At 44.0% G+C, this 22,160-nt stretch overlaps 2 protein-coding genes across 3 annotated transcripts in view; both read left to right on the top strand.

The window, feature by feature from the left end:
- The window catches only part of ZCWPW2 (zinc finger CW-type and PWWP domain containing 2), an 80,960-nt gene that overhangs the window by 16,963 nt on the left and 41,837 nt on the right, over positions 1–22,160 (top strand). The window contains exons 2-3 of the mRNA XM_074945633.1: positions 97–256; positions 17,473–17,587. Coding sequence (XP_074801734.1) covers positions 97–256; positions 17,473–17,587 — 275 coding nt within the window. The remainder of the gene's footprint in view (positions 1–96; positions 257–17,472; positions 17,588–22,160) is intronic.
- Positions 9,817–11,888, top strand: LOC141982997 (uncharacterized). 2 transcript variants are annotated; one of them, XM_074945635.1, is made up of 2 exons: positions 9,817–10,410; positions 11,394–11,888. In XM_074945635.1, exons 1-2 carry the CDS (start codon positions 9,888–9,890, stop codon positions 11,669–11,671), a joined length of 801 nt encoding a protein of 266 aa, XP_074801736.1. In that variant the 5' UTR covers positions 9,817–9,887; the 3' UTR covers positions 11,672–11,888. The 2 variants fall into 2 exon arrangements, with proteins under 2 accessions (XP_074801736.1, XP_074801735.1); XM_074945634.1 differs by having other exon boundaries at positions 11,391–11,888.

Here is a 22,160-nt window from a genome sequence, read left to right as displayed (position 1 = left end):
ATAGGAAGAAACTTAAATATTTGGTGGTAACTGAGGTATTAATAACTGTTTCAAAATATACATTTCTAAGTGTCTCATTTTTTTTTATTTTTAAAGATGGCCTGGCATACTTTGTCCTGATCCTCTTAATGGACAATATGTGACATATGACTTGGATGGATATGTAGAAAGCAATCATGTAGAATTCTTAGGTGATCCCCATTCAAGAGGTTGGGTTGCTGTGAAATATATTAGCCGTTACCCTAGCTCAATTAAGGTAGGTAGATTAATATATTAACATTTCATAATACTGGCATTTTGTGTGGGTGGGTGGGTGCGTGTTAAATATTCTAAAATAATTTACTTCATATATTTACTCTTAAAGTGAATGAAAATTGATATATAATCTGAATCAATAATAGGATATTGGTTTAGGTATAATAGCTACCATGACAAAGTTCCTCCTCTACCTTGGTGGGTCTTGTGCTTATTGGCAGATTTGCTCACCTTGGAGATTCACGTCAGCCCTCAGTTTGGCCGTTTTCATGAACCCACAGTCCAGGTCAACTCCTCCGGTATCAAGTAGGGAGTTGTGGGGGATGGGGGGAACCTGGGCCCACCTTCTACTCCAGGTTCCAGCCCAGGGCCCTGTGGATTGCAGCTGTCTACAGTGGCTCCTGTAACAGCTGCGTGAGAGCTACAACTCCCTGGGCTACTTCCCCATGGCCTCCTCCCAGCAGCTTCTTCATTCTCACCACAAGACCTTCCTCCAGGTGACTAATAATGCTTGTACTTCTCAGTGTTCCAGTAGTACGCCTTCTCACTCTCAGCTTCTTGCGCCTCTTGCTCCCAGCTCCTCGCACATGCATCACAAACTGAAGTGAGCTCCTTTTTAAACCCAGATGCCCTTATTAGTCTGCCTTAATTGATTCTAGCAGCTTCTTGATTAGCTGCAGGTGTTCTAATCAGCCTGTCTAACTTAATTGTTTCCAGAAAGTTCCTGATTGTTCTAGAACCTTCCCTGTCACCTTACCCAGGGAAAAGGGACCTACTTAACCTGGGGCTAATATATCTGTCTTCTGTCACTCTATTGTAGCCATTTGGCCTGACCCTGTCACACTACAAATAACATTGTGTTAACTGTTTGGAATCTTGGGTTCACTTTTAAGAAATTAAGGATGTAAAATTTAAAAGTCAGCTAATAAAATTATTTTTTATTCTGATGGATGTAAAAAGCAGATTCAGATGAGACTCTGCAGTTGCATTTAAAAACACATTTCTGTTCCCTATAGCAATTTCTATATATTTCAGAAAAACTAAACTTTCAGTAATAGCCTCATGCAGAAAGACATTAAGGAGAGTAACCAGTTTTACAACTCTCATACAGAGTATTCCACTTTTTTTCTTACAAATTTTTTTTTTTTGCACCATACACTTTCAGTTGCAGGCAACTCAAAAGCACACTAGTAATTACTGGTTTACTACTGATTTAACAAACCTAAAAGACCACCACCTATTTCTAAGTTATTTCCAATTAGTCTGTTTTTGCTGTATTTTTAAAAATGAGCCTTGAAAACAAAAAATGAGCATTTATTGTCAATGTGAACTAGAAAAAAATGTAGTCACAAATATTTGCCATAAAACTGCCTCACTCAAGGCTACTCCAAATCTGCAGCTTTTTCACATGTAAAATGCCCAGTGGAATAATATACTCTTTCTGTTGCCAAGAGAGGGCATCATAATAGCCTTGTCAAAATGTTTCGTACCTGCCCTGCCCATGCTTGCCTTGAGGCAAAGATGCCACTTTGGGGGTTGTATTGATTGTCTGTGGTCATATGTGGCCACATGTCTGTGGTACTTCATATGTGGTGGCCTTGCGGACTTGTTTACGCTAGCAGAAGTCTGGGTAAAGGCCTCACTTCTGCAGTATGTAATTTAAGAGTGAATCTTGATTATCCACTTTGTAAATTAGATATTCCTCTTAAGTAAACAGTCAAATAGCTCATTTGCCATGTGGTGTCCTTGCACCACAGAATGTACCTTTTCTCTATTTTCAGACTTCTACAGACAAAGAGACTGAATTTGTCCCCTGGATCCCTGGAAACTGAACAGCTTACTCAGAAAATTAAACTCTAGCATATTGACACCAGCAGCAAGGCTTCGGTCCCTTCCCATCCAATGCTCTCAAGACTGGAGCAGGGCTCTCAGTTTTAAAGGATTTCTACGTTAACATAGTTATCAGAATGGCTCTCAGAAAATACCTCTGTTTTTGTGTGTGTGTGTGTGTGGACAACCATTATCAAGATGCTGCCCTTTGTCCTTTCTACCACACCAACAGTATTTACCAAGGGCCTAGCAATGGTCACCACCCATCTCAAGCATCAAGGTATTCCTGTATGTAGAAGTCCAACATAAGTCCAACAGTTTCAATTTTTAAGTCTCTTGATAAATTGGGACACGTCCACACTTGTACAAGCCCAACAAATCTCCTTCATAGGGGCTATCCTGAACTTGTGTTAGGCCAAGGCATATCTTGTAGCACAGAGTTTCAGGGAAATTTATTAAGCAACCCTACAAAAGCAGTGATAATTCACCTGAGGCTTTAGGTCTCCTGGGCTGTTCCATTTGTCACTTTATGCTTATGAATGAAGCTGGTACAGCACTGATTGGCAGCAAAATTAACTCCAAACATGAACTACATGGGAGCTTTCCAGAGCATGTTTCCATAAGTCTTCAGGATTCTCTGCTAGTGAGAATTCCCAGACACTGTTTTGCAGGAGTTTATTTCAATTTTCATTCTCAACTGTTATGATCACCACAGACACATCTGGTGTGTGGACTGGAGAGCTCACCTTCAGGAGGTTGATATACCAGATATTCTACTCCCTTGTGGACTATGAAGCTCAATATAAGTGTTCTGGAACTCAGTTAATTGTCGGCTCTAATACATATATTTCTTGCAGCTGGCCAAAAGCTATATTATTCAAGTGCTAAGAGCAATATGGTAGCTATGTGTTATATCAACAAAAAGGACATTCTTACTCAACAACTGTCAGCAGCCAGTGGCCCTGTGAGAGTGGTGCCTGGCTCTTGAAGTACACCTGATACCTCTAAATCTGACACAAAGAACATTTGCTAGCAGGTTCAGGATTCAGACAAAACAGAAGTTGTCACTGGAAAGACCATGGTGGATCTGCTGTTCAAAAATTTGGGTCATTTGTCCATAGACTGTCCTGCTGCTCAATGGGAAGAGACATATCCTTGGTTTTGCTTCAGAGCAGGGATGGATGAAGATTTGATCACAGATGCATTTCTGTTGGCTTGGAACAAAGGAATTCTTTACATCTTCCCACTGATTTCATTGATCCAATGAGTAATCAGAAGAATGCAACAAAACATAGTTCAAGTTGTACTGGCTGCTGCAGGAGGGGCCAGACAATATTGGTACAGAGATGAAGATCTCTTACAGGAGTCTCCATTTCTTTAAATGGTATTAACTGATTTTCTCTTTCAAGAAGACTCATCCGGCATCCTAATCCAGAGTTGCTTCACTTTGTGCTTTGGTTCACAGAACAATGAGTAAATCTGCCCTCATGTGCTGTGGAAGTGCAGGATATTCTGCTACTATCTAGAAATCTATTTACTCTGAAATGTTACACTTGGAAGTAGAAAAGGATTTTCCTCTATGGGTAGAGGAAAACAGTCCGTCTCCTCTTGCAGCAACCATATAACTTATTTGGAGTATTTATTGCATTTAAAGTATCTCAGCTTTTCCTTGCTGACATCTCATGGTGACATCTCAACATATCCTCTGCCAGTGAAGGGCTCCCCATGTCAGTTATCTCACCATCACAAGATTTCTGAAAAGAATTAATAATATTAATAAGCCTCTGACTACCAGATGCTGGGACTGAACGATAGGGGATGGATCACTTGATAATCACCCTGTTCATTTCCTTTGATGCATCTGGCATTGGCCACTGTTGGAAGACAGGATACTGGGCTAGATGGACCATTGGTTTGACCCACTATGGCCATTCTTATGTTCTTAAATCTCCCTTCTAGTCATAGAACCCGTTCAATCACAGGGCTTTACTTTGGTATTGTAAAGTTGATAGACTCTCCTTCTCAAGCCTTGGGAATGTGCTCTTTGTTTCACATGTTATTAAAGACCGCATTTTTAATCACAAGTACATCTGCAATGAGTGAGTGAGTTGCAGGCTTTAATGGCTAGTCTTGATTTAATCTAATCTGTGTTCTTCTAAAAAAAATTCGTATCTGGGGAAAACTAGATTCAATAATCCAGATATAAGAGGACATTAACTTTTTATTTGGATGGGACTACAGCTTTGTCTAGATTAGGAAAAGTGCTTTTTTAAAGTTGTTACCTAAATCGAGATGGCTAATATGATTTGAAACACTTAACACCTAGTGTTGACACCGTTTTTAATAATTTTACAACTGTGTTAAAGTAATAGTGGAAGAAAAAGAAACGCCCCATGCCCAAGTAGCAGAGGAAAAATTTGTATGATCTGTTAAAGATTTCAACAACCTTTTGGTGCTTATAACAGAAAAGGCAACTAGACTTGCGGAAGATGGAACAAAGCCAACTAGTATAGCATCTCCAGAATAAACTGCACCTCCATGGCTGCCTGTAACCAGCAAAAGACCGTATGACGCTGGCCTTTAATCTGACACCATCAGCTCCTAGGAGGTGGACGTCTACTCTTCTCACAGGAACATCCACTACCTCAAATAAGTAGGTCACAGGAATATTAAGAAGAGATTTGCTCTACAAACCTGAAACATCATAAATACTTGATTTATCTAATCCTTCATTCCAAAAAAATCCCCGGAGATGCATGGAAGAAGCCATCGCTCATTTCATCTGGAGAGGCTTTATATTTAAATACACCATGAACACACACTTCCTTGTTGAATTTAAAATTGAGATTCTTCTTAATACTTTACTCTGTTTTCTTAAGGAATCTTTTGTGGCCAATGGATATGAAGGAAGCATACTGGAGATGGAAAAACCAAGATATCATAATGACTGAAATAAGAAAGCACAAATTCCTAATGTTTTCATGAGCTTTTTAGTCAGTCTAATGACATTAAGGTCGCATGGATTAACCAGCTTGATTTAAATAAATTCAAGAGGTGTATAAAGAAAAGTAAACAAATGTCAGTTATATTAATTTCTAATTATTACTGATATTCAGAAATGCAAGTAGTATCAATGAGGATTGAGAAATAGAAACAGCTTACTCATTTTACTACAAAGTGGTCTTGTTCTACTATTGCTACCACACACGATACATTACTCAGTATTTAGTTTTTGTTAAATTTATAATTTATTTAAGTGAGTTTCCATGTGAAAATATTAAATTGAAGGTATTGGGGGTGTAAAATAGTAAAGTACTCTTGACATTTTGATCCATATGATTGCTCCCAGAAATGTTTTGCTCAGTGGTTCTGCCCTCTCCCTGACTGATAGCCATTTCAGACACAGCCCACCAGAATACCTATACTGATCATTCAGATTTTCCTCAGCTATCACTCACTCCATTTCTCCCCTACTGGACTGTTGTGGAGCCACTGATTACCCCAATCTATCGCTATGTAGACCTTGATACTGTATCCATGCCATAATATCAAGGTGCCTCTGTAGTGTCAGGATGCGTAAAATCATTCACCAGCTTCATAACTGCTATTTTTGGCATCTTGGAAGTGTAATCATGGACTTAATCTTTGGGCAGAGTGTGGAGTTAAATGGCACTAAATTGTTGAGGAGGTATAATCTGTATTATCTTTCATGGCTCCAAAACCAGACAGTTTTCGGATAGCCTTCAGGCTCCTTGTAGACTCCTGAGCAAAGATTAGGCCCACAGTTAGTGAATCTCTATTCTCATCAGTATTTGGAATCCATAGTGGGTTTTTTGACACTGCTGCAAATATGTCTCTTCAGATCTTAATACAATAGCTTGAACACTCCATGACTTTCCCACTGTTAGATTGCTCTCCAGAATTAGACAGTGAATGAAAATTGGCAGTTTTAACTAGTGTGAGCTAACAGGCACTTGTACTAAAGCACTTCATTAGCAATTTTAGAAGCAGAAAATTAAACATACATAAAGTACCACTGGTATCCATAAATACACTAATGTAACATATACTCATGATTTAAATCAGGCATCTTTCATTCCTAGATTACAAATAGTTTGCCATTGATCCCCACTTTAGGTTTTCTGCACATAGTATATATGACAGATCTAACTGCTCCATTGCATAAAGTTTTAAAAGCGGTAAGCTGTCTCAGCACTTGAGGACACACATTTATTCATTGGCGAGGTACACTGATTAACATCATCAGTTTTCTTTCAAATCAACTTGTGAAGAATTCCATTTTGCAATTCCAGTATTGCCCTTAGGAAAATGTTTTTCTCAACTTTTAAATATTTTTCCAGATTTTACAGTCCTTTTATCATTAGTTCCTTGTGTGTAAACTATGTAGTTAATTAAAAAGTATTTTATTCTGTGAGAGAGCTCCATTTGAGCAGTCTCCAAGGCTATATTACTGTTTTTCTATATTACTTTCTTTTGGGTAGTTTTTCTTTCTTCTTGAGTCTAGGTAATTTCTTCTTTTGGGGGTAGGGGGAGAATACTAATGGTAGAGCTGCTCATGATATCATTTTTGAGACCTCTCCCAAAACTTCTAGTCAATAAGGTACAGTTTATGCAGAAAACCTTGAACAAGAATTTAGGGCAGAGTTATTTTCTTCCCAGGAGGCAAGATTCTGTTTCTAAAGCCTTAACCTTAAGAGGCTGGGCTGGACTGGTTCTTCAACATGGTTCTGAATTCAAGGAGATCCAAAACATTGCAGTTGAAAGGGGAGCACTGGAGAGCTCTTCAGAATATCAGCGCACTTTCCTTATGATGGAAAATGTTAACTCTACATTCCGAAATTTCTTGCTAATTGGGAAACTTCCCCAGAACCAAGAATAGTGACAGTGTTTCTGAGAAATCTGCAAACTGAAGCACTAACCATATCCTGATTTGTTAAAGCACATCTAATGTTCAGTTGACAGTTAGATGTGACATCAAAGTCCATAGAACCTACTTCAACAAAACATTTCAATGTCTTGGATTTTCTGGTTGCACTTAGCCATAAAAAGGATTGCAGTGCATATTTTCTTGGTGTTCTGTGGACGCGTAAATACTAGAAAAATTCTAAAGTCCAGAGGTGTTTTCTGCATGCACAAGAACAAGGGAGCACTCTTCCATTCATAGGCAGCAGATCTACTTTATGCCTTCCCTTCATTTCCTTTGCTGCCCCCAAACAGTAAGAAACATCAGACAGGAGAAAGTCCTTTTCATTAGTGGCTCTTTGCTAGATTTACTGGCTTTGGTTCTTCTTCAAGTGCTTGCTTATGTCCATTCCAAAGTAGATGTGTGCTTGCCCTGAGCACCACTGCCAGAAAGTTTTCCCTCAGTGGTATCCGTTGGGTTGGCTCTGCCCACTGGAGTTGCACGCTCGTAGCACTGGTATAAGGGTCATGCCAATCTACAGCCCCCTCAGTTCCTTCTTACCACCTGTTATGGTCACTGGAACTGTCTCATCCTTGTGTTCTACAAGTACCCTCTCAGTGGATTTTTCCAAACTTCATTGTATATAATTTATTTCTTGTTCTTAGTAGTTTGTTAGCTTAGCGGAACCCTGATAAGCAGGGTTAGTCTCTGCCCAGTACTGGACCATGCGTTGGCCTCTAAGTTTTAAGCCTCATGCCATAAGCCTGTGCCTGTGAGCTACCCCCATTCCAGCTGCCTTAAGTGCTTGGGGGAAGCTCACGTGCAGGAGTGTTGTAAGATCTCCAAAGACTTCAGGCCCTGCCAAAAAGGATAAAACACAGTAAACTAAAATTTATTCTCTTGGAGCAGTGCTAAGATCTTCCTCAGAGCTGGGTCACTCAGTCTTGGTAGTGAGCACTTCAACCTCTGTAAGGAGCAACTTGGCTACTGTTTCGGATCCTTGGCACCGTTCTCCATCACTGGCACGGAGAAGAGATGCTCCTTCCACTTCTCGAGAGCCTTGGCACTATTCACCATCCCTGATGCCAAAGAAAGGCTCTCCAGCAAGAGAACCTTGGCACTGCTCTCCATCACCAATGCTGAGGAAAAAACAGAAGACAGACAGAGGTCAATCCCCAACTCTGAGATTGGAAGGCCAGGGAGACACTAGTAGAGTGCAACTCATGTTGGGTTGCTGCGCAGCTCCAACAACTCATGTGGTGCCATTGAGTCCGGCCCCAGAGTGGGTACTGTTGAGTCAGGTACCAATAGATTCACTGCCACTGGAGTTCCACTGCCCTGGCGGTACTGTTGACATCAGAGGCGTTTGCCATGGCAAGAGACTTACTCTCTGCCCTATCTGTGGCACCTTCGGAAAGGATCTGCATGGCACGGAGGCCCCAATTGCCTTCAAAGGGGAAACTGGCCGTGATGGCCCATCCCTAGTCTCCTCTCTTCCGGCACCGATCGCTGGCACCGGTTGGCACCACTCCTCCCTGGTCTTCAGGAAGGGAGTCTGAGATGGACTCATAGGCAGAGTCATATGTCTCCCACAGGAGCTGGTGCCCTCACTCCAGTTGGCACTATCCTGCCATGAACCCCAGCCAAGGCATCCCACCCATAACGTGGCCCCCAGGAAAGTGGCAGATGCCTCCTCTTCTTCTCCTGATGAGGCTGTCACAGGAACAGATGTAATGCTCTCTCAGGATGATTATAAAATGACCAGGAGCTCCTCAAGAGAGTGGCTCAGAACCTGGGGATCCAGGTAAGAGAGATCAGGGAGTCCTCCCATGCCTTGGTAGACAATCTGATGGCAACAGGCCTTTCGAAAGTGTCATTACCGCCTGAATGAGGCCATTACATAACCCATCAAGACATCGTGGCAGACCCCAGCGTCCTTTCAGCCGATTGCAAAGAAAACTGAAAAGAAGTACTTTGTCCCAGCTAAGGGTTATGAATTCTTACATATGCATCCACTACTGGGCTCTTTGGATTGTGTCAGCAGCCAATGAGTGGGAACTACAGGGACCAGCCCCCAAGGTCAAAGATGCCAAAATTTAGACCTTTTCAGTAGAAAGGTCTATTCAACACGTAGCCTCCAGCTCAGGATTGCAAACCAGCAGGTGGTACGGAGCAGGTATGATTTTAATCCTGGGACTCCATGTTGAAATGTAAAGAGTTGTTACCCCAGGAATCGAGACAAGAATTTGCAGCTCTTATGAATGAAGGAAAATCAGTGGCAAAGACATCCCTGAAAATAGCCTTGGATGCGGTGGACTCTGCAGCCAGATCTGTGGCCTCAGCAGTGGCAATGCATAGAAGCTTATGGCTTCAATCCTTGGTCCTGCTGCATGAGGTCCAACAGACCTTGCAGGACCTTCCTTCTGAGGGTATGTCACTCTTTTCTGAGCAGACAGTCTCTAAATTGCACAACCCGAAGATTTCGAGAGCCACCCTGAAGTCCTTAGGACTTTATACACTAGGGCCTGGTATACACTACGAGTTTATGTCGGATTTAGCAGCGTTAAATTGAATTAACCCTGCACCCATCCACACAACGAAGCCATTTTTTCCGACGTAAAGGGCTCTTAAAATCGATTTCTGTACTCCACCAACGAGAGGATTAGTGCTGAAATTGACATCGCCATTTCAAATTAGGGTTAGTGTGGACGCAATTCGAAGGTATTGGCCTCCAGGAGCTATCCCACAGTGCACTATTGTGACCATTCTGGACAGCACTCTGAACTCGGATGCACTGGCCAGGTGTACGGGAAAAGCCCCGGGAACTTTTGAATCTCATTTCCTGATTGGCCAAGCGAGCTCATCAGCACAGGTGACTATGCAGTCCCAGAATCGCAAAAGAGCTCCAGCATGGACCGAACGGGAGGTATTGGATCTGATCGCTGTATGGGGAGAGGAATCCATGCTATCAGAACTACGTTCCAAAAGACGAAATGGCAAAACATTTCAAAAAATCTCCGAGGCCATGAGGGACAGAGGCTACAGCAAGGATGCAACACAGCGCCATGTGATACTTAAGGAGCTCAGACAAGCATACCAGAAAACCAAAGAATCAAATGGATGCTCCGGGACAGAGCCCCAGACATGCCGCTTCTATGCTGAGCTGCATGCAATTCTAGGAGGGGCCGGCACCACTACCCCACCTCTGTCCGTGGACTCCGATGATGGGATACTCTTTGCCATACCTGAGGATTTTGTGGACGGGGAAGATGAGGAGGAGGAGGAGGAGGATGAGCTTGAGGAGAGCACACAACACACCGTTCTCCCCGACATCCAGGATCTTTTTATCACCCTGACTGAAGTACCCTCCCAACCCAACGAAGCCGGAGAAGGGACCTCTGGTGAGTGTACCTTTTAAAATATAATACATGTTATAAAAGAAAGTGTTTTTTAATGATTAAGTAGCCTTGAGGACTTGGGATGCATTCGTGGCCAGTACAGCTACTGGAAAAGTCTGTTATCGTGTCTGGGGATGGAGCGGAAATCCTCCAAGGACATCTCCATGAAGCTCTCCTGGAGGTACTCTAAAAGCCTTTGCAGAAGTTTTCTGGGGAGAGCAGCCTTATTCCATCCTCCATGGTAAGACACTTTACCACACCATGCTAGTAGCAAGTAATCTGGTATCATTGCATGACAAAGCCTGGCAACGTATGGTCCTAGTGTTTGCTGGCATTCAAGCAACATCCGTTCTTTATCTCTCTGTGTTATCCTCAGGAGAGTGATATTGTTCATGGTAACCTGGTTGAAATAGGGGAATTTAATTAAGGGGACATTCAGAAGTGGCCGTTCCTACTGGGCTGTTTGCCTGTGGCTGAAAAGAAATCCTCCTCGCAGTTAGCCACGCGGTGGGAAGGGGGGGGGCATTGGCACTGAGCTGTTCGCGTTTGGCTAGCAGGGATCTTCCCTGATACCAGCCACGTGGTGGGGTGAGGGGTAAAGCAATCATCCCAGAGAATTAGATTGCGGGGGGTTAGTTTGGTTTCTGCTGCTGCACGTTAAGAGGAAAACCGCAGCACTAAAAGGCCTACTCAGCGTGCTTTGCTTGGTATGGGAGAGGAGGGCGCTGCTGTTATGAAGGTTACAGAAGCCAAAAGACTATGGCTTACCATGGCCACCTGCAAACTGAATTCTGTTGCCCGGCACTGCGTGTGTGATCTATAACACCAAAGCTGCAGGCACTCAATGTAAGATGCAAAATGCGACCTTGTACCAAAATCATATGTGCTATGTAATGTGAATAGTGTTGTTCACCGTGAAAGAATATAGCCATTGTTCTGTAAAATGTATCTTTTTAAATACTTCGCTCCCTTTTTTTCCTCAGCAGCTGCAAATGTTTCAAGCCTCCCTCCTCCGTCCCAAAGACTATCTCAGATAAGGTGGCGAAAAAAATGCACGTGCAATGAAATGTTCTCTGTGCTCATGCAGTCGTCCGGCACTGACAGAGCTCAGCAGAATGTGTGGAGGGACACAATAGCAGAGTACAGGAAAGTGGCCTATGAACGTGAGGAAAGGTGGCAGCAGGAAGATCAGAGGAGGCATGAGGCAACACGGGCTACTGCGGGATCAAACGGACATGCTCCAGCATCTGGTGGAGGTTCATGAATAGCAGCAGGATCACAGACTGCCGCTGCAGCCCCTGTTAAACCGCCCTCCCTTCTCCCCAAGTTCCATAACCTCCTCATCCAGACGCCCAAGAACGCGGGGTAGGGGGAGGCTCCGGGCACCCAACCACTCCACCCCAGTGGACAGCCCAAGCAACAGAAGGCTGTCATTCAACGAGTTTTGAGGTGGCCTTTTCCTTCCCTCCTACCCTCCTCCCACACCCCACCTGGGCTACCTTGTGAGTTATCTCCCTATTTGTATAATCAATTAATAAAGAATACATGTTTTTTAAATGATAGTGACTTTATTTCCTTTGCAAGCAAGCTGTGATCGAAGGAGGGAGGGCCGGTGGCTTACAGGGAATTTAGAGTCAACCAAGGGGGCGGGTTTTCATCAAGGAGAAACAAACAAGTGTCACACAGTACCCTGACCAGTCATGAAACTGGTTTTCAAAGCTTCTCTGATGCACAGCGCTTCCTGCTGTGCTCTTCTAACCGCCCTGGTGTCTGTCTGCGTGTATTCAGTGGCCAGGCGATTTGCCTTAACCTCCCACCCTGCCATAAACGTCTTCCCCCTTACTCTCACAGAGATTGTGGAGCACACAGCAAGCAGCAATAACAATGGGAATATTGGTTTCGCTGAGGTCTGAGCGAGTCAGAAAAACTGTGCCAGTGACCCTTTAAACGTCCAAATGCACACTCTACCACCATTCTGCACTTGCTAAGCCTATAGTTGAACAGCTCCTTACTACTGTCCAGGGTGCCTGCGTATGGCTTCATGAGCCAGGGCATTAAGGGGTAGGCTGGGTCTCCAAGGATAACTATTGGCATTTCAACATCCCCAACAGTTATTTTCTGGTCTGAGAAGTAAATCCCTTCCTGCAGCCATTTAAACAGACCAGAGTTCCTCAAGATGCAAGCGTCATGAACCTTTCCTGGCCACCCCACGTTGATGTTGGTGAAACGTCCCTTGTGATCCACTAGTGCTTGCAGCACTATTGAAAAGTACCCCTTGTGGTTTATGTACTGGCTGCCCTGGTTGTCCGGTCCCAAGATAGGGATATGCGTTCCGTCTATAGCCCCACCACAGTTAGGGAATCCATTGCAGCAAAGCCATCTAGTATGACCTGCACATTTCCCAGAGTCACTACCTTTGATAGCAGCAGCTCAATGTTTGCGTTGGCTACTTGCATCACAGCAACCCCCACAGTAGATTTGCCCACTCCAAATTGATTCCCGACTGATCGGTAGCTGTCTGGCGTTGCAAGCTTCCATAGGGCTATTGCCACTCACTTGTGAACGGTGAGGGCTGCTCTCATCTTCATATTCTTGTGCTTCAGGGCAGGGGAAAGCAAGTCACAAAGTTCCATGAAAGTGCCCTTATGCATGTGAAAGTTTCAGATCCACTGGGAATCATCCCAAACCTGCAACACTATGCGGTCCCACCACTCTGCTTGTTTCCTGGGCCCAGAATCGGCGTTCCATGGCATGAGCCTGCCCCAGTAACACCATCATCTCCAAATTACCGGGGACCGCAGTTTTAGAGAAATCTGTGTTCATTTCCTCATCACCGCGCTGCTGTCACCTCCTCGCCTGGTTTTTCAGGTGCTGGTTCTGCATAAACTGAACGATAATGCGCGAGGTGTTTATAATGGTCATAACTGCTGCGGTGAGCTGAACGGGCTCCATGCTTGCCGTGCTCTGGCATCTGCTTGGGCAATCCAGGGAAAAGGGCGCGAAATGATTTTCTGCTGTTGCTTTCATGGAGGGAGGGTTGACTGACAACATTTACCCATAACCACCCGTGACAAATTTTTGGCCCCATTAGGCATTGGGTGCTCAGCCCAGAATTCCAATGGGCAGCGGTGACTGCGGGAACTGTGGGATAGCTACCCACAGTGCACCGCTCGGAATGTTGACGCTTGCCATGGTACTGTGGACGCACACCACCGAATTAACGCTGAATTAATGTGCTTAGTGTGGATGCATGCACTCGATTTTATACACTCTGTTCCCAAAACCTGATTTCTGTAACATTGGAGTACTTTTGTGGTGTAGACATGGCCGAGCATCCAGGAGGAAACATTATAAGAACACTTACTTCCATATCTCAATTTTTCAGGGACACAGAGGATTCCTCAGGTTCATCATGAACCATGTGCACTGTCAGTTTGTGGTTCTCCTGTTCAGCCTGTCACTGGCCCCTTGGGTGTTCATGCAGTGTATGACAGTCGTCGCAGGCTTCCTGAGAAGACAAAGGGGTTCAGGTCTACCCTTACCTTGATGACTGACTGCTGGACAGAGGTTGGACCAAGGTCCAGGTGGAGTCCGATATAAAGTTAATCCAGACAACATTCCAGGACTTGAGCCTGTTGATAAATGTGCAGAAGTCTATCCTCTCCCAGGGGTGAAAGTGGGCCGGTATGGTGTACCGGTAAGAAGTCGGTACCGGCCCCTCCCCCCCCCCCTGCACTCCCGTTGGCGGCGCTGTGGGAGGTAACATGGGCAACAACATTAAAGCGCTTCCCCCACACACGCACACACACTCCTAGACCTCTCTGTGGAGACGCCAGTTCTATTTCTGTAGCCAGACCTGATCTCCCAGGACCACAGCTGCCTGCCTTGAGTCCCTTCATCTGACAGCCTGGAAGCTCCATGGCGGAACCCCACAGAACTAGCATGCTCAGGATACATTTGTTAGGTACTTCTAGAAAGCAGAAAGCCGTCCACCAAAGCTACTTACCTGGCAAAGTGAAAAAGGTTCTCAATCTGGTGTATCGCAGAAGGGTGTCTCACTTATGCAGTCCACAATACCATTTATTTTGGACACCTTACTACACCTGAAACAAGTTCTAACTGTGTCATCTCCTAGGGTTCACCTGGCCTCAATCTCAGCTTTTCCCCCATGGGTGAATGGCCATTCCGTCTTCTCAAACACCATAGTAATTGGTTTCTTAAAGGCCTTGAGGGATTGTACCCCCAGGTATGGCAACCAATCTCTCCCTGGGACCTCAACCTGGTATTGTCAAAACTGACAGGACTTCCATTTGAGCTGCTGGCAACATATTGTCTGCTCTACCTGTCCTGGAAGGTGACCTTCCTGGTGGCCATTATGTCTGCCAGAAGGGTCTCAGAGATCCAGGCCCTCACTTCAGAACCACCATATTCTTCAGAACCATGGTATCCTTCAAGGAGAAGGTCCAATTGTGTCCTCATCCAGCTTTCCTTCCAAAGGTGGTTTCACAGTTCCATATAAGTCAGGATATTTTCCTACTGGTCTTCTATCCAAAACCACATGTCAACAGAGAAGAACAGAGACTCCACTCACTAGACGTCAGATGTCACTGGCTTTCTACGTAGAAAGTACTAAGCCATTTCGGAAAACTACTCAGCTATTCATGGCCATTGCAGACAGAATGGAAGGTCTTTTCATCTCAGCCCAGAGAAATTCATCATGGATCATATCCTGCATCTGCACATGCTATGACCTGGCAAAGGTCCCTGCTCCTCCTCCTGCCCTAATAGCACATTCCACAAGGGCCCAAGCATCTTCGGCAGCATTCATAGCACAAGTTCTTGTCCAGGACATTTGTAGAGCAGCAATGTGGTCATCAGTTCACACTTTTGCATCTCACTACACCATCACCAAGCAGGCTAGAGACAATGCTGTATTTGGCCAAGCGGTGTTGCAATCAACATGTCAGACTCTGAACCCTCCACCTGCACCTGCTTAGGAGTCACCTACATTGGAATGCACAAGAGCAAGCACGCAAAAAAGAAAAAAATGGTTACTAACCTTTCTGTAACTTGTTCTTTGAGATGTGTTGCTCTTGGCCATTCCAAGACCTTCCTTCCTACACCTGTGTCAGAGTTGGCCGGCAAGAAGGAAATGAGGGAGCTGTAGATTGGCAGGACCCTTTATGCTGGGGCTATGACTGCGCGACTCCAGGGGGAACCAGAGCTGACCCGCTGGATACTATTGAGGGAAAACTTTCTGGCGGCTGTGCTCGGGGTGAGCACGCACCTTCATTGGAATGGACATAAGTAGCGTATCTCAAAGTACAAGAGTTACAGAAAGCTTGGTAACCATTTTTTCTCAGACCTCATAATATTGTCTTTTCAATCACTTCTGCATATTCCCATAAAGAAAATCTGTTTGACATAAAGAACCCAAAAATACTCAGTCAGGGAAGCTCCAGTAAACAGCTTAGATGTTGGTAGACTATAAGACTTTCATTAGCAGTATTCAATATTCTTTATCACAGAGAGAGAAAAACCTACAACTTCTGAATATGCATGGGTAAGATGCAGATTTAAATAGTGGGGCCTAGCAACAACATAAAACCATTTTTTTCAGGATGGATTTGCCCTGCCACAAATGTTCCTTGTAAATGTGTTTCAGCCATATATGGATATATTCATTATGGGACTGAGGATAGTATGCCAAGAATAAATTTCACTCTTACATCAAACATTTCAAATTGTTTTTTCTTCTCTAAGATATCAGTTTCCTTTATAGTAATGAAATTTCAGCTGTTATGTCTCACTGCATATTATAGAAGAGATAAAATGCTATTTTAAAATGTTCAGTGTTTCCATATATGCAGTATTGCAGCTTCTACTCATCCACAGCAAGTAAATTACTTGAGCAGTTGAGTAGAATCTGGTGCTTCATCTGTAGACTGTGCTGCCAACTCCTCTAAGAGCTGCCTTTAGTAGCCCTCTCAAAATGCAGTCATCTATACTCTTCTTACTGTTTCATTCTCTTCCTAGAACTCTGCATCCGGAATATAGGTGAGGATAGCTCAAGGCTGCAAAGAGCTGGAGGAGGAGATCCAAGAAGCCCCAAGAGAGTCTTCAACAGACCTACCTTAATCATGTTGTGCGGCTTTTGGTGCCTCTACCACTTCACCCTCCCCCAGTGGCAGCACTCCTTGCACCATCACCACATCCTTCTTCCATAAAAGCATGTTCTCTCTTCTTCCTTCCTTCCTTCCGCTTACTCACACAATCACCACATCATCTCACTTTCTCCTCTCCAAATAACTAGCCCAGACAGTACTTTTCCATCTCCCACTACAAAGTAGGCTACATTTGCAAAGTTTACACAAATCTTACAAACACAGACTGGAATAGCAGGTATTTCCTGGTCTAGTACGTTTTTGCAAGGCTGCATTAATATTGTAGTCAGGTAGTTCTTTCAGATAAAAAATAAATATTATGGAGTCACATCTTGTTATAGATCAGGATAAACTTTCTCTAGGAGTGTTTCATAAAAGGTTTATGAATGATATTGTAAGTATTCTGGTGAATGAAGATAATTTTGTGTTTCAGAGTAACAGCCGTGTTAGTCTGTATTCGCAAAAAGAAAAGGAGGACTTGTGGCACCTTAGAGACTAACCAATTTATTTGAGTGTGGTTTCATTCTGCAGTCCATATAGACTCGAAATGTTGATTTCATTAAGTAGGAAGTTAAACACAATAAAGAGCTACAGAACTGGGCTCTCTGCAGCACTTTGGAATTCACATTCTATGTTGAAAGGGGCCCAATTACAAAAAAAATACCAGAAAATTTTTATCCTTTACACCCAGAGTAATTTACCAGACATAGATACAGGAGCATTTATCTTGAACTGAAGCCCTCTGAGTTAATCTAAATGCTTTGCTGTTTAGAATTCTTTTCTAGTCATTGTTAAATATTTCTGAAGTACTATTTTTTGTTTGTTTTTTTAACTCATACAAAGTGTAGAAAAATGGAGTAACGGTAAGGTATTTAGTAAAAGTTTCTCTTTATTTCCATAGCCAGAACAATGCAAGAGACAAAAGAAATGGTATAAAAGTGCATTGGAAGAAGCAAACAAATTACTTGCATTTTCTGCTCCGCAAAGACTTGAAATGTGCCAGCTATCAGAAAATGGTATAATTCATATTTTTCAGCACTGTTTGTCAATAAAGTTATAGTCATATGCAGAGAGGTTTTTTCAGTCATAATGATGGAAGATTTTCTTTTTAAGAACATGCTAATATTATAATAGGAAAAATGTAGTGTGTGTAGTATAGTATATGTCTCACTCTCAATGGATTTCCTTCACAGATGCCCTTATATTGAAAGGAGATGTTGATTCACAAGTAATTTTATAATTGAGTATTATTAAAATAAATTACTTTACATGGCTAGTGAGAAAGTGATGTGCAATTACTCTTGTCTAAGATATTAAAAAAAATTGGTTGGTTTAAAAGGACCTTGCCATTCATAAGCCGAAGGTTATGACAAGCCTTAAGTTTAAAAACTAACCTGTTTTATCTAAGCATAAACCATAAAAGGCAAAAAAAGACAAAAGGAAGTATACGGTTGATATTTTTTTCCATGACCAGTCTGTAGTCTATAATGTAGTTTGTAATGAGATTGATAGCACAGTTAGTGCTAGTCTGGCTAGGGAAACTGAGAAAATCATTTTAGCACTGTTCTGAGAAAAACAATATTTAAAAATCATCTTTTTAGCTTGCTTTTGTCTTAGATAATTGATCTAAACTTTTGTTTAAAGTATAGTGTTAAATTACATTAAAACAACCATATGCTCGTTTCTTCTTTTGGAATATTGCAGACAAACATTTTCAGTTAACCTTTAAGTTAGCTTTATTTTTTTATTGTTCTGTAAGCAGTAAAGTTCTGTTGACTTTCAGAGCTGGGGGAGTAAGCTATTTTGCGTTTTTTGTTTTTGTAATGGGGTTGGTATGCCTAGTGCTCTGGATGAGTGCTACTTTTTATTTTTCTGTAAATCCGGAGAAATAACATTAACCATCGCAATTAAACCAACAAGTACAATATTATTAATAAAAAGATAATGTGCTAAGAATACATGTAGTTGATAGCTAAGAGTAGTGAGGCATGTTCATCAAAAATAGGAGTCTTGTGCATTGTAGCTGTATTTTCATATTGTGTATCCAGCATTATTTAATCCCCTAGGAGCTCATCAACTTAAAGTTATGATGTAAACACGTGTTGCTTTTACAAATTGACAGCATACTTTGAGGTTATCCCAATGTAATTCTAAGCCCCAACCCATGCTAGACAACTATGAAGAGATTTACCAGTGGGAACCTCAGGTAATATTGTTTTTCAGGTGTATACCGTGCCTCCTAGAGTGCAACTACTGCAGTACTGTTTGACAAGATGCTCACTTCTGCCTGAACTGGGCTAGCAGAGTGTATAAAACATTGGAGGACCTGGATTCTTCCCATCCACTCTGGGAAGCTAGCACTATTAGCAGCATTATCTTAGAACAATCCTTGTATTCATCCTCAGACCAGGGACACTAGTAAATGAAGGATCCTTGTATTCTATCTCCATCCCCCTGTATACCTGCACAAAGCTGGGCACAGTCAAACACTGTTCTAAACATTGTATATATGTATTTGTTCCTGAAGTATTTTACTCAAAATGCAGAATTTCAGTTTGTGTAATATTAAATGCACCACAGCATCTCTCCAGTCTGGCACTTAAAGACTTATCTGCACTCATTTACCCCAAAGTTAGCCGTAGTGCCATTTATTTTGTCATGGGAACTTTTCTTCTATTACTAAAATGTTAACATCTCAGAACCTCACAGATAACATTTCAGCTGGGTTTTGCACAAACAGCCTTTCCAAAACACTCCTTGAGTATCTTTTCTCTTTTGGGACTCAGCTTAGCCAAATTAAATCACTTTATGGGAAGGGAGAGTTTGTGTACCCTCTACACCAAGAAAAGGTTCTGTAATACTAGTAAATTAAATCTGCTCCTGTTTAAAAGCCAAATCTAAGCAATAATGCTTAGTAAGTATATGAAGATAAGATGGTTACTCACCTTCTTGTAACTGTTGTTCTACGAGAGGTGTTGTTGACATCCATTCCAATGAGGTGTGCATGTGCTGCATGCACGGTCGTCGGAAACTCTTTCCTTTAGCAGCTCCCGTCGGATTGGCCAGGGAGCCCCCTGGAGTGGCTCTCTCATGGCACTCAGTGTATGACCCTGCCAACCTGATCCCCCTTCGGTTCCTTCTTGCTGGCTACTCCGACAGAGGGGAAGGAGGGTGGGTATTGGAATGGATGTGAACAGCACCTCTCGAAGAACAACAGTTACAAAAATGTGAGTAACCATCTTTTCTTTGAGTGATTGTTCACGTCTATTCCAATTAGATGACTCCGAAGGTCTCCCATGGGGGTGGGGTGATGGTATGTGCTGTGGAGTCGGTTGAGTGAGGCCTTCAGAGATGAAGTGATGGTAGGTGCTGTGGAGTCGGTTGAGTGAGGCGATAGTATGTGCTGCAGAGTCGGTTGAGTGAGGCCTTCAGGGATGTCCTGGCAACTGCCTTGTCCGCCACGACCAGATCCGAGAACTCAGTGTTTGAGTCAGTGGGAAGTAACTCCTTATATTTTGACATGGAGTCCCACGAGTTAAAATTATACTTGCTGAGGATAGCTTGCTGGTTAGCTATCCTCAGCTGTAGACCTCCTGTGGCATAAATTTTCCTGCCAAAGAAGTCCATCCATTTGGCCTCTTTGGCCTTAGGAGCTGGTGCTTGTTGACCCTGATGCTCCTTCTCATTTACCGCAGAGACCACCAGGGAGCAAGGGTGTGAGAACAAAAATTCATAGCCCTAAGAGGGAACAAAGTATTTTATTTCCACATCCCTGGCAGTCGGTGGAATGGAGTCTGGAGTCTGCCACAAAGCACTATAATTGTTGCCAATAGTCTTAATTACTGGCAGTGCCACTCTGGAAGGGCCCTCCAGTGTAAGAATGTCCACCACTGGGTCCTCTGGCTCAATGACTTCCTCCGCCTGTAGGCCCATATTATGGGCGATGTGGCAGAGTAGGTCCCGGTGGGCCCTGTGGTCGATTGGCAGAGGACCTGAAGTTGAGGCCACTGCCTCATCAGGTGAAGACAAGGAAGAGGCCAGGGGAGGCACACTGTCGTCATGGCCCACCATGTGCTCAGGTTGGTCCTGGGCCGCGTTGGTGCCAGTTCTGATGTGCCCTCTGTAGTATGCGGGGGCAGTCTGGATAGAGCCGCCTCTGTGGTACGAGGGGTGGTTCTGTCCACTGGTGACTGTGCCCGGTGATGCCCCAATATAATGGACCTAGAAACCCTGGAAGGGGTACCCTGGGCCTGATGGTAAGCCCAAGGGGTCCAGAAGGGCCATTGTGCAGTGAGTGGCCATTGAGGTTGCCAGGATGAAGGAGCATGTCTCCTGCGCTTGACCGACCTGTGTCTACTATGCCATGAGTAGTAGGAGCCGTCTTCAGAGTCCAAGGATCCTGAGGGCGACAACGACGGCGGTGCCAAGGATCCCTGTGCTGGCGGTTGGTGCTGAGAAGAGGAAGTCAGAGATTGGTGCCGCAACAACTGTGTAGACGAACGATGTTGACTTTCCTGCGATTAAAACTTGTTCCGCAAGTCCGGTGCCGGGGAGCAGTTCCTATGTTCCGATGCCATATCATGGTGCCAGGCAATAGTGGGTGATTGTGACCGGTGCTGATTCCCTTGTGCCGGAGATCCCGAGCGACGCGCTCCCTGGGTCTTGCTGTCATGTACCCGGGCTGGGGGTGAAGAAGACCGGGAACGGTGCCATGAAAGTGCCGGTCTGGAGAGGAAGATGGCCTCATCAGTGGCGGTTTGCCTCTAGATGGCACCCATGAAGGTGGTGCCGTGGGCTTGTTTCTAACAGCAGGGGGCTGAGATAGAGTACTTTCTACGAGGTCCCTTGCTGCCTCGAAAGTATTTGGTGTGGAGGGGGCTTCCAACTCCTCCATCAATTCGAGCCCTGCCAGAGAGTCACTGGGTGCTGGACTCAATGGTGCCGACTGGGTCACCGGAGTCGATGACATGGGGTCTTGCTGTTTTTGGAAGTTAAGTCATTCTTCTGGGGCAGTAAGGTCTCCCCTGATGGTCTCGGTTTCTGAGGAAAGCTCCCTCTGTTGGCTTCTTATGGCACTTAAGGGGCACCAGGGATGTGGACCGGTGCCGGGGATCTTCGGTACCGAGAGTCTAGCACCAGAGCCCTTCCTCGGTACCGGTTTACGAACCGGTGCCAGGGCACTGCGCACCGAGCTTGAGCCCGGGACTTGGTGGTCGGGTGCCATGGGACGGAGTGCGGCTTCCATCAGTAGTTGTTTCAAATGGAAGTTGCTTTCCTTCCTAGTCCTAGGCTTGAAAGCCTTGCAGATCTTGCAACGCTCAGACTGGTGCGCCTCCCCGAGATACCTCAAGCACAAGTTGTGAGGGTTACTGTTTGGCATAGGCTTCTTGCGTAGACCGCAAGATTTAAATTCTTGGGCTTGAGGCATACCCCGGAGCCCAAGGCAGGGTGAGAGGAATGATCCACTCACTGACTATACTACTACTAATAAGTAACACAAGAAAATAAAGAAATATTTCAAAAAAGAAAACTAAGAATGGATAAGGGAAGACTTGCAGGTGACCAAGCTAATGCAATTCGAATGTTGCC

Source organism: Natator depressus, chromosome 2 (assembly GCF_965152275.1).
Source record: "Natator depressus isolate rNatDep1 chromosome 2, rNatDep2.hap1, whole genome shotgun sequence".
Classification (NCBI taxonomy): Eukaryota; Metazoa; Chordata; order Testudines; family Cheloniidae; genus Natator; species Natator depressus.
Note: the sequence above shows the minus strand (reverse complement) of the source record. Positions and strands in the feature narration are given on the sequence as shown.